This window comes from Coregonus lavaretus, assembly GCF_964263955.1.
Source record: "Coregonus lavaretus genome assembly, chromosome: 3".
Classification (NCBI taxonomy): domain Eukaryota; kingdom Metazoa; phylum Chordata; class Actinopteri; order Salmoniformes; family Salmonidae; genus Coregonus; species Coregonus lavaretus.
Window position 1 is genome coordinate 62,100,546 of NC_139990.1, and position 12,960 is coordinate 62,113,505.

The following is a 12,960-nucleotide window of genomic DNA, read 5'->3' on the forward strand; positions in this document are numbered from 1 at the left end:
TGTGTAAAAATTATTTTAAAAGTCGGCACTATGCAAATCTATTACTGTAAGTACTACTATCTATTTTATTACTTTGAGAAATGCAGTCAGCGTTGCATTTATCTTCGTTGACAATTTTTATTATCACATGATTGGCAGGCATCCGGTCACATGTTAATGCAAGGCCAATCAGGGAATAGTGCGCTGACCTCGGGTTTTAGAGATGATCAACGTCAATGAAACAGAACACTGGAATGGTGCCTGGAATATACCATTTACTTCCTCGAGTGTTAATTTCATTTGAACAAAACATACTCTGGTAAACGTTTATACTTTGACTTTTGTTCAACTACATCCACTCTTTTACTCCAAATAAAGGTTCCCAAAGACAACAGCCTAAAACTCAAATTAATCCCTCCCATTGCTTATTGTAAAGCAGGACATCCGACACTCCCCTTGTGTAAATCAGGGAAAGGAGATTATTTATTGCCAGTTGCTATCACAGTGTTATTCTTTTAATTCATAGAAATGAGTTATCCGGGATATGGTGCTCCCGCAGGCGGATGCCCTGGAGGGGTAAGATCTTACAGACACGTTTCTTCTACACAAATATGAAGATAAATGGGTGTGGGTAGGAACGCTTAGTTGTCCGGAAGTAGAACTGCAAATGGGCATAATATCCTACATAATATAACAGCGTATATTGCACAGTGTTTTCCGAATACAGTAGACTATTTGTTGTATCTAATACAATTTGTAGGCCTCCCTGCCAATGAATTGCTGCCGTGGGCAAGCCGTAGTAGGCATTTTATGCTTGATGCACTTTCGCCTCTGCTCCGGGAGACGAAGAAACTTGATGCCCTTGCTCGATACAACAAAGACTCTCTTACAATGTAAAAATCTGAGTTGATCAAAAGGTTACATGAAGGGCAAATGTTACAATGTTATCTCTACTATGTTGGATTATAGGGCCTACACTTTGTATAATCAGTTCAGTAGCGTATAAATCGATGGAAATACTGGTTTTGGATTGACTCATCTCACCCAACCCTGGGAATGGTCAGGTTCACATAAAAGCTGGGACTCGCTGTCTTGTTGTTGCTGGCCGAAGTACAGTTTGACACCTACTGATTGCAATAAACAATCTATATGAAATCATTCTCAGCCCCTTGACCTCTGCAGAGCAAGTTGGCAATGCACTGATTTGAGACATGATTGTCTGTTGTCTATAGGCAATTGGTTAGGTGGGTCATTGGGATGTTCACTTGCATGGCACCTGACCTATGTTGTCACTAACTGTTTCATAGTAACCTTATGGTGTTTGCTGCTCTCTCTCTCTCTCTAAATCATTGTCTGTCTCACAGTATGGAGGTGCCCCTGCTGGTGGCCACCCTCCTGGTGGCCCTGGTTTTGGAGGATACCCTGGTCAGCAGCAAGACCCTCTCTATGGATTTTTTGCTGCTGTTGCAGGCCAGGTAATAAGGCTTATAGTTTAACATATTAAGCTATCTGCTAATCTCAACACAGTCAAAACAGCATACTGTAGTCTAAAAATGTAAAGCATTGTTTCGGTCTCAATAAGTATTTTTTCCCCCTCCATCTTTTGACATTGGAAGGATGGGCACATATCAGCAGAAGAGCTCCAGCAATGCCTCACACAGGCTAACTTCTCTGGTGGCTACAAACGTAAGAGTTAACACCATGTACAAGACCGAAGGGAACCACTAATTCCCAGCCATTTTTCAATGCAGTATTTTGTTTAATTCTATTCTTTACACTATATGGAGCGCTGACTGTGGTTTGATTAACTGTTATCTTATCTCTGACAGCTTTTAACCTGGAGACCTGCAGACTGATGATCAACATGCTGGATGTATCCTTGACTAACCAGTCAGTACAGACACACAGGTTTTTAAAATACTATGGTCACACTAGCTACCAGTACAATAATATGAGGTGGAATATGCATAAGTGACAGTGTTTTGTGCGCTGAGAGTTTGCAGAAAGTCCTCTCACATTGTGTTCCATGGATTTCACAGCAATGTCTTGAATTGGAAAAAAAAAAAACTAGATAAATCAATTGAAATTATTCCGAAAACCTTTAGCCGTCTATATTCATGTTTGAGGTTTGAGGTAAGGTTGCGAGGTCACTGCTGTTCCTGTTCCTTGACTGAAGCAACCCCTCAGAGAGACATGTCCTGTACTATGGGCTTCAATGAGTTCAAGGAGCTGTGGACAGTGCTCAACGGCTGGAAGCAGCACTTCATGTCCATTGACCGTGACCAGAGTGGGACCGTGGACCCCCAGGAGATGCACCAGGCAGTCACTTCTATGGGTACGTACAAGCACAAAGGGTGTATTTGTTTATACAGTGGGCTCCAAAATTACTGGCACCCCTGACTGGCAATGCACAAACAATACTTAAAAAAATATAAACATACAGAAATACTGTACTATATTAATGTTCCAATGGAACCCACCAAAATCATTTATTGATTTAATTAAAAATCAATGTCCTCCAAATCAAGGTTTCACAATTAATGGCACCCTTAAAGATTATTGTAAATAACATCTACCAAAATTAAACCAGGAATTAAATTCCACTTATTTAAGTTTATCTAAGCCTTAAGGAACTATATTGAGCCATTACATCACTTCCTGTTTCACTGGGGTATAAAAATGAGGTAACACGCATGCAATATCCCTTTGTCATCCAACACCATGAAGAAAATGAAAGAACTGGCAGTTCAAAAGAGACAGATGGTCGTAGACCTTCATAAATCTGGTAATGGCTACAAGAACATCCACAAACAATTTAATATACCACTGAGCACTGTCAGGGCAATTATTAAAAAAATTTAAAGATATGGAACCGTTGAAAACCTAACGGGCAGAGGATGTAAATGCATTTTGCCCCCCAGGATAGGGAGGAGGATGGTGAGAGAAGCAACAAAATCCCCAAGAATCACTGTGAAAGAATTGCAGGCCTTGGTGGACGTCTTGGGGTCACCAGGTTTCACAAAGCACCATCAGACGCCACCTCCACAACCACAGGCTCTTTGGAAGGGTTGCCAGAAGAAAGCCCTTTCTGACCCCAAGACACAGACGCAAGCGCTTGGAGTTTGCCAAACGTCATTTAAATTATGACTGGAAGAAGGTGCTCTGGTCAGATGAGACCAAAATCGAACGTTTTGGTCAGAAACAGCATCGGCATGTTTGGCGTCGAAACAGAGATGCATACAAGGAGAGGCACCTCATACCCACGGTGAAATATGATGGTGGGGCTGTTTTAATTCCAGAGGTCCAGGAGCACTGGTTAAGACTGATGGCATAATGAATTCCACCAAGTATCAGGCAATTTTGGCTGACAATCTGGATGCCTCTGCCAGAAGGCTGGGACTTAGCCGTAGGTGGACCTTCCAACAAGACAATGACCCAAAACATACCTCAAGATCCACACAAAATGGTTCTGTGACCACAAAATCAATGTTCTGCCATGGCCATCTCAGTCGCTGGACTTCAATCCAATCGAAAATCTGTGGGCTGAGTTGAAGAGGGCAGTTGATAAGCACAAACCCAAGAATGTGAAGGATCTTGAATGGATCTGCATAGAGGAATGGTCCAAAATCCCTCCAAATGTGTTCCTTAACTTTGTCAAACATTACAGGAAAAGACTCCATGCTGTTACCCTTGCCAGAGGTGGTTGCACTAAGTACTAAATGAGGAGTGGCAATAATTATGAAACCTTGATTTTGGTGACATTTATTTTGGTATTTTGGTTGGTTCCATTGAAACATTAATAAAGTACAGTATTTCTCACATGTTGGTACAGTGGGGAGAACAAGTATTTGATACACTGCCGATTTTGCAGGTTTTCCTACTTACAAAGCATGTAGAGGTCTGTCATTTTTATCATAGGTACACTGAGAGACGGAATCCAGATTTTTTTTCTCCAGAAAATCACATTTGTATGATTTTAAAGTAATTATTTTGCATTTTATTGCATGACATAAGTATTTGATACATCAGAAAAGCAGAACTTAATATTTGGTACAGAAACCTTTGTTTGCAATTAGAGATCATACGTTTCCTGTAGGTCTTGACCAGGTTTGCACACACTGCAGCAGGGATTTTGGCCCACTCCTCCATACAGACCTTCTCCAGATCCTTCAGGTTTCGGGGCTGTCGCTGGGCAATACGGACTTTCAGCTCCCTCCAAAGATTTTCTATTGGGTTCAGGTCTGGAGACTGGCTAGGCCCTCCAGGACCTTGAGATGCTTCTTACGGAGCCACTCCTTAGTTGCCCTGGCTGTGTGTTTCGGGTCGTTGTCATGCTGGAAGACCCAGCCACGACCCATCTTCAATTCTCTTACTGAGGGAAGGAGGTTGTTGGCCAAGATCTCGCGATACATGGCCCCATCCATCCTCCCCTCAATACGGTGCAGTCGTCCTGTCCCCTTTGTAGAAAAGCATCCCCCAAAAATGATGTTTCCACCTCCATGCTTCACAGTTGGGATGGTGTTCTTGGGGTTGTACTCATCGTTCTTCTTCCTCCAAACACGGCGAGTGGAGTTTAGACCAAAAAGCTATATTTTTGTCTCATCAGACCACATGACCTTCTCCCATTCCTCCTCTGGATCATCCAGATGGTCATTGGCAAACTTCAGACGAGCCTGGACATGCGCTGGCTGCAGGATTTTAATCCATGACGGCGTAGTGTGTTACTAATGGTTTTCTTTGAGACTGTGGTCCCAGCTCGCTTCAGGTCATTGACCAGGTCCTGCCGTGTAGTTCTGGGCTGATCCCTCACCTTCCTCATGATCATTGATGCCCCACGAGGTGAGATCTTGCATGGAGCCCCAGACTGAGGGTGATTGACCGTCATCTTGAACTTCTTCCATTTTCTAATAATTGCGCCAACAGTTGTTGCCTTCTCACCAAGCTGCTTCCCTATTGTCCTGTAGCCCATCCCAGCCGTGTGCAGGTCTACAATGTTATCCCTGATGTCCTTACACAGCTCTCTGGTCTTGGCCATTGTGGAGAGGTTGGAGTCTGTTTGATTGAGTGTGTGGACAGGTGTCTTTTATACAGGTAACGAGTTCAAACAGGTGCAGTTAATACAGGTAATGAGTGGAGAACAGGAGGGCTTCTTAAAGAAAAACTAACAGGTCTGTGAGAGCCGGAATTCTTACTGGTTGGTAGGTGATCAAATACTTATGTCATGCAATAAAATGAAAATTAATTACTTAAAAATCATACAATGTGATTTTCTGGATTTTTGTTTTAGATTCCGTCTCTCACAGTTGAAGTGTACCTATGATAAAAATGACAGACCTCTACATGCTTTGTAAGTAGGAAAACCTGCAAAATCGGCAGTGTATCAAATACTTGTTCTCCCCACTGTATTTTGAGTTTATCTCTAATATCATATTGTCAGTGGCGGTTCTAGACACATTTTACTAGGGGGGCCAAGGAGGGGCCAGTGTTTAATCAGGGGGGCACACATAAAAAAACTGGCAACACATGATATTCAAAGATTATAAACTTTATTTTACTTTAAAATCATATGACATTTATTATAACACGTATTTTGTACAAGAGTGCAGATGCAAGAGAGATAGTGCCATAAAAATGAAAAAAAATAAAAATGAAAAAAAATTAAAAAGTACAGGGTACAAATACAGGGTTCATATTCAATGTGAACAAAACTCCAGGATACAACAAAGGGTACAACAATGTGCCATTTCCTATTTATGGAAGCCCCACTACTGTGGACAGTTGATTCCACATTTTGTTTTAAGAAAGAAAACTTTCTGAGTGATTTATAAACAAAACACACTACCCTGTATCCATTTAGGTAAAATAAACCAAATCAGAAAAGAAATTCAATTCAAAGAGGCTTTACTAGCATGACCATATTGACATACAGTATTGCTAAAGCACATAAACAGGGAAACGTGTTACACATTAACATCCAGTAGTCCAATAGGATGCAGACAATAAACATTAAGTTAACATTCGTTTAAAAGCAACAATCATGTCAACACAATGTAGCAATATGAACAACACTGATGGATATCAGCAACAACATGAAAACAAGAATATTACAGGTGTCTGTGTGTGTGTGTGTGTGTGTGTCTGTGTCTTTGTGTACTTCACTGTCAGTTGATGAGGAGGTGTACAAAAAAAGGCTTTACAACATATATGGGCAAGTCCATTTAGGACAGCACATTTCCACCATAGTTCACATTAGGAAAAAATGACAGCATGAATGCTCACTAAACAAACATATACTACATATACCTTTTTATACACATTTTTTTTCAGTAATTTTTTAAGAGTGAAAGGGAAGTAAGCAATCGCTCATCATAGGATCATACATATTTCAGTTACAATATTAGTTACAATATTAGTGTTAGTTAGATCATCATGTCAAAGCTGGACCTGCAAAGTCTGAACGACACAAGTGTGCAATGATTGGAGTGATTTTGTTTCTTTTTTTTCTTGCTTTGCTTGTTTTCAAAAGGAAAAATCATAGTTGGTAAAAAATAAAATAAACTTTTGTTGAAAGGTATCACACTGTATAATTTACAAATATCTAAAGAGGTTTAGTGGATGCCATAAAACATCTGTGGAGCTTGAAGATTTGTAGTACATAGATGTTTGGCAGAGATAATTCAAAAGAATAAAATCATAAACTCTATCTATCGAGAGAGAGAGAGAGAGAGAGAGAGAAGTGTTTCCTTAGAGCAGTACATGCAGCAATCACTTAATGGAGTGATGTCATAATGGGCCACAAAACTTTGGGGATGTGGATGGAAAGTTACAGGCAGGAGAGGGGAACCAACAGAAGCAGGTCTTGAGACATGAGTTTGCCCCTTTTTGAAAACCTCTTGAGAGAGGATTGGTGGGATATATATACATACATACAAACATACATACACTCTAGTAGTGTGTGGAACTACTGGTACTGTGAGGAAAAAAAGATAGATGATGTAAAATGAAAAATAAAACAAGCTTCAGCTTCTTAAGACACGGTGGGTTCATCTAAGTAGACACATGTAACTTCATGTGGACACCAGACTGTCTTTGTCTACACATCTAACTTCATATGGACCCCAGACTGTCTCTGTCTACACATGTAACTTCATATGGACACCAGACTGTCTTTGTTTACACATTTAACTTCATATGGGCACCAGACTGTCTCTGTCTACACATGTAACTTCATATGGACACCAGACTGTCTCTGTCTACACATGTAACTTCATATGGACACCAGACTCTTTGTCTACACACGTAACTTCATGTGGACACCAGACTAACTCCATTCATTTTACCGGTGGTATTGAGAACAGATAAACCCACCGTGTCTTAAGAAGCTCAGGCTTGTTGTTTTATTGTTCATTATATCTCTTTTTCCTCACAGCGGCACTCATACGCTACTAGCGTATATATCATAGAGATACACTACAGCAACAGGATACGGCGGTTGTGCTGTCTGGCAAAACGGTCCACAAATACATCAAGATCCAGAGCCTTGGCCCTTCTGGACTCTATGCTCAGGACACCAAGATCACTGAGTCTCTCATCACTAGTGGTGGACCGCAGGAAGGTTTTTATCAGTTTCAGTGTGGAGAAACTGCGTTCGCAAGAGGCTGAGCTTACAGGAAGGGTTACAGCAATCTTGCACAGTCTAAAGAGCTCAAAGAAAACTTCCCTGTATGGCTCAATAAAACAAACCAGCTCCACTGTACTGCATGGCTTTTTGACTTCACCACTCTGTATTTTTCTGTCCAAAACTCTCTTAAATTGATGGAGCTCATGCCCTAAATCATCAATGTCTGCATTATACAAACGGCCAAATGAAAAAACATTGCTCTCCTTTAAAAAGGTATCACTCTGGGGACTGAGAGACTGTATGCTTCTCATGAGCTCACAGTTTGTATTGGAGAAACGTCTGTTCAACTCATTGAGCATGCTGTCAATTACAGGATAGAAAAATGATGTGAGAAACATATCTTTGTCACGTTCTACCTCCCTCTGACCAACAGTGCTTAGCGTGCAGTAGCCACTGAGTCTAGAGCTCAGCATTTTCTGACGTTTCGCCACTGACCTTGTTGCAGAATCACACTGCTCACAAATATTCAATGCTTCATCCCACAACTCATCAAAGAAAGACTCCTGCCTGTGGTCTTTCAATGTCAGGACTAAAGCATTTACTAAGTCAACAGCACTTGACAGATCAACAGTTTGTGACTGTAACATGTCAGACAATAGCTTTGTCTCCCCAAACAACTTACGCAGAGTAACAAGATGCACAACAAATTCTAGGTCAATTTGAGCAAGAAGACCTCGGGCCTCAACAGTTCTTTCACCATGACGTTCTTGAGCAATATCTTGCAGTAGTCGTTTAAGGGCAGGTAGAGTGTCCATGATATTACGTAGGGCTAGAAATCGGCATGACCAACGTGTGTCGCTTAAACGTTGCAGCTCTCTGGTTCTGCCATACATTTCTCTTTGGAGAGACAGCCATTTTGGGTGCACATATGAGGAAGAAGTAAACATATAAAGACTCTGTAACAAAGAAAAAAACTCCTCCGTTTCTGGGACACTTTTGACTACATCAACTAACACTAAATTCAGACAATGAGCACTACAATGGACGTAGAAGGCAAATTTAGCCTGTTCTTTGATCCTTGCCTGAACCCCTGAATGCTTACCGCTCATAACGGCAGCGCCATCGTACGCTTGGCCTACGAGGTTATTTTTGTAGTCCAGGCCATAACGTTCCAGTAAGTGTACTATTTTTCCAGTAAGCCCTGCTGCATCTAACCTCTCTGCAGATTCAAAATGGAGAAAACTCTCCTTAATGGCCCCATTGTAATAGTACCTGAGTGTGAAGGACATCTGTTCTTTTTTTGAAATATCCTTTGTTTCATCTGCCATGACGCTAAAAACCTCACTTTTCTTCACTTCTTCTATGATTTCAGACCGAACCATTTCTGCCAAACAACCCAAAACCTCATTCTGGATGATCTTGCTTGTGTACTTTGCATTGTGAATGGAAGTTAATCTTCTCTTAACAAGTTGGTCGTGGTTAGCAACTGTGTTAAGAATTTCCCTAAAGTTTCCTTTGTTAGTGGACCCTTCAGATTCATCATGTCCTCTTTGTGCTATGTTTTGTGTAGCTGTAAGCAACAGCACTTCCCCAACTGTTTTAATGTATGCCTGATTTTCTTGTACTTGTTTAGTGTGTTCTTTGTCAAGGAGATCTGTTAGTGTTGCGTCAGTTCTAACAGCTCTTTGATAATCCCTCCATGCGATCATTGCACACTTGTGTCGTTCAGACTTTGCATGTAGTGAAAACCCTGCATTTCTCATAGTTGCCTTTTTCCAGTTTGTAAAACCAGGTGTTGAAACAAAAACGGTGTCTGGGGCATTTGGTGTGCTAAAATGTCTACATGCATAGCAACATGTAGAGTCCGTCATTACAGAATACTCAAGCCATGGATGAGTAGTGTACCAGTTTGGTCTGAAGCTTCGTCTTCTGTCCCCCATCAGTGTGGTTGGGAATATCTTCAAGTTCGGCTGTACTGGTACGTCATACTTAGACTTGCTGATATCTGAAGAAGATGGACAGTAAACATAGGGCACAACTACAACATTTATTTACTGTATATCTGCATGTATTTCAAAATGTAGGCAAAGTATTTACTTAAAAAAAAAAACAGAGCCATATTGACACAAAAAAGAATTAACAGCAGAAAGCAGCATTTTAAGGACACCCAGCAGGCCTACCATTACATTGTAATTGCATTGCTTTGCAAATAGTAAGAACCTTCCTCATCACAAACCTGATGGTGCAGTACTTGATCCACATGGATCCACTTGCTGTCCCTCTGGCTGTTCATCTCTCTGTCCCTGTATGCTTTCTTCTTCATGCTTCTCACCCTCTTCTTCATTCTCCTCGCCCTCTTCTTCATTCTCCTCACCCTCTTCTTCATCCTCCTCACCCTCTTCTTCATCCTCCTCACCCTCTGGAATTTCCCTCTCTTTGTCAGACCCCTCACTTTCATCACATGCTGGCTCTCCCTCTTCCTCAACTTTCTCAAAACCTCGATTTGTTTCTCTCACTTTTTTGTTTGCTGGGGCAAAAAATGACTTTATGTCCCTTCCTCGTTTCATGATAACTATTAGAAGAAGAAAAAACGTAGGGGCATGCATTACATTTTGTTACCTAACCATCCCTCCCTACTTAACACTGGCAGATAACCTGTTGATTACTTTACTAAAAATGTATTTGTTATCGCGATGCAACAGCCAAGACGGATGAAGTTACGTGGTTAACATCACAACATTGTGTAGACCTAGCAAGGATAGCCTACTAACATTTGGATATTTGCTTCTGCTTCGATGAGTTTGCTTAGATATGATTACATTTCTAAACAAATCGAGACCAGACATTTAAAAACTTGATTTGATTTATGTGTGAGGAACAAAAGGAACATGTAGGCTATGTGCAAGAACAACAAGTCACTTATGATATTAAATCGTTTTGCTTACCTTCGATTCCTGCAAATCGTAGCTCCTCTCGCAAATAGTAGTTGCTGAGCTCTCATTCACCGAAGCAGCACCACACGTGGCAGGCAGGCAGATGGCAGGATACAGTTTTTGGGTGCGCCACTCTAATTTACCCGTGTAGAACGTTGCCGTGTACAGCGTTGCATTAGTTCCGCTTTTGGCGCTCGCGTGTAAAATAGTTATAAATTCATAATTTTTTATTTGGTCAGCACGGGGGGGCCACAGGGGTGGCCAGGGACATTTCCAGGGAGGCACGGGCCTCCCCCGGCCTCCGTGTAAAACCGCCACTGCATATTGTTTATTTTTTTAAAGTATTGTTTGTGCATTGCCAATCAGGGGTGCCAGTAATTTTGGAGCCCACTGTATGTGTGTACACAATAAGTGATGATCAAAAGAGTCAATATGAGAGAGAAATGTTAATTCGACATGTATGTTTGTGTGTTACAGGCTACAGGCTGAGCCCACAAGCCATGAACAGCATCATCAAGAGATTCAGTTCTCAGGGGAAGATCACCTTTGATGACTACGTAGCTTGTTGTGTAAAACTCAGAGCCCTGACTGGTGAGTGGACAGTTTTAATCAGTTTGTCCATTATCAGTATGACCGGTGTATGTGTTGTTTTTTGATCATTGTTTGACCATTATCTCTGTATGTTTGCTACAGATTTGTTCCGGAAGCGGGACCAAGCTGGACAGGGAATGGCCACATTTCCATACGATGATGTAAGTCTTTTTTTTTTTCATATCCTCTTCCTTGTTGTATGCACTGTAAATCTCCCTGGTTTAAATGTAAAGTATTATAATCTCTGTCTTTCTCTCTCTCTCGCTCTCGCTCTCACTCTCTTTCTCACTCTCAGTTCATCCTGTGCACGATGTGCACATGAAGAGACAGAGCAGATTTTTTTTTTGACTCATCCCATAATCTGAAAAATTTAGCATGTTAATTATTTCCTGACATGTATTTTTGATACTCACAAATCACTTTGTTTTTATTGCTTTTATACAAACATGACTAAAACCTAATTGTCACATTCCACATTAATGGTTTTGAAATAGGAAGTTACTATAAAATCGTAACATTACCATAGGAAACTGGAATATTAGCTAACTATAACCACTAGGTGTGCCTATAAACCCATGTCACCTCTGTATGTTATGTCACTGTTGAAAGTCTTTACTATTCATCATGCTAATCAAGATATCCCAAAGAGTGCCTGGTGCTGTGCAAAATTAACTATAGCTGGGAGAAATCTTCTCTGTATGTGAAAGAGAGTAATAAACGCGCCCATATATGTGTGGAATACACCTCCGATGATTGGTTGTTTTCTTATTAGGTCTTGGGGACAGTTCAGGAAAATGTAGTGAGTATTATCAGCATTTCACGCTGTAGGTCCACATACACTCTCCATGGGAAAACCAGAGTAATAGAACAAGGTATGAATCAAGAAAATTATTGATTTCACTTCTGAGTGATTTTATGGTTTAATAAAGGCGAACTGCACACAAGTTTCAATAACAACATCACTCACTTCTGACCACGCACTCCATCACTCTTTTCCACTTGGAGAGAGACTGAGGAGGCTATGACCTGAGCAGGTATAACCTCCACTCAGTGGTGGAAAAAGTACCCAATTGTCATACTTGAGTAAAAGTAAAGATACCTTAATAGAAAATGACTCAAGTAAAAGTGAAAGTCACCCAGTAAAATACTACTTGAGTAAAAGTTTTAAAGTATTTGGTTTTAAATAAACTTAAGTATAAAAAATACATGTAATTATGAAAATATACTTAAGTATTAAGACATTTCAAATTCCTATTAAGCAAACCAGACTGCATCATTTTTTTAATTTATGGATAGCCAGGGGCACGTGCCAACATTCAGACATCATTTACAAACGAAGCATGTGTTTAGTTAGTCCGCCAGATCAGAGTTACGTAAAGTACAGATACCCCAAAAAACGACTTAAGAAGTACTTTCAAGTTTCCTGAAGGTCCAGTCCGCCCACTCCTCACATCCAAAGTGGACTGGGTCCTCGAGTCCTCTATTGAGCTAGATGTAAAGACCATTTTCGTTAAGTTCTGGACGGGGAGAATTCCGGACCATGATGTAGAGCTTTTCCTAAACCGGTACTGCGAAATTCTACAGCCTCTCTTTAAGCCACTAGACAAGTTCGGGATCTGGTACGGCGTCAAAAGGTACAAAGTACGTCTGAGGAAAATCAACGGATTTCAAGTACAGATTCCTAACTCAACTGCAATGGGTCCCTACAATGGGAAAGCCAGTTATAAAGGTCAGACCCATCGCTGCTACATCTGTCAGAGTCTGGACCATCAGGTCAGAGATTGTCATAATGTTAAATGTTGGAAATGCACTGGCCTGGGCCACAAAGCAAAAGAC

The 12,960-nt window shown here is 40.9% G+C and overlaps 1 protein-coding gene across 1 annotated transcript; it reads left to right on the forward strand.

Moving 5' to 3' along the window:
* Positions 1 to 198: 198 nt before the first annotated feature.
* Positions 199 to 11,872, forward strand: LOC311114429 (sorcin-like). The gene is made up of 8 exons (XM_084157190.1): positions 199 to 555; positions 1,344 to 1,454; positions 1,596 to 1,665; positions 1,809 to 1,852; positions 2,167 to 2,314; positions 11,011 to 11,124; positions 11,227 to 11,285; positions 11,420 to 11,872. Exons 1-8 carry the CDS (start codon positions 508 to 510, stop codon positions 11,444 to 11,446), a joined length of 621 nt encoding a protein of 206 aa, XP_084013316.1. The 5' UTR covers positions 199 to 507; the 3' UTR covers positions 11,447 to 11,872.
* The last annotated feature ends 1,088 nt before the right edge of the window (positions 11,873 to 12,960 follow it).

Coding starts and splice junctions, on each gene's coding strand:
- LOC311114429 (XM_084157190.1), top strand. CDS start 508: ATGAGTTATCCGGGATATGGTGCTCCCGCAGGCGGATGCCCTGGAGGG. Junction 1,666..1,808: donor CTTCTCTGGTGGCTACAAAC/GTAAGAGTTAAC, acceptor TATCTCTGACAG/CTTTTAACCTGGAGACCTGC. Junction 11,125..11,226: donor AAAACTCAGAGCCCTGACTG/GTGAGTGGACAG, acceptor TGTTTGCTACAG/ATTTGTTCCGGAAGCGGGAC.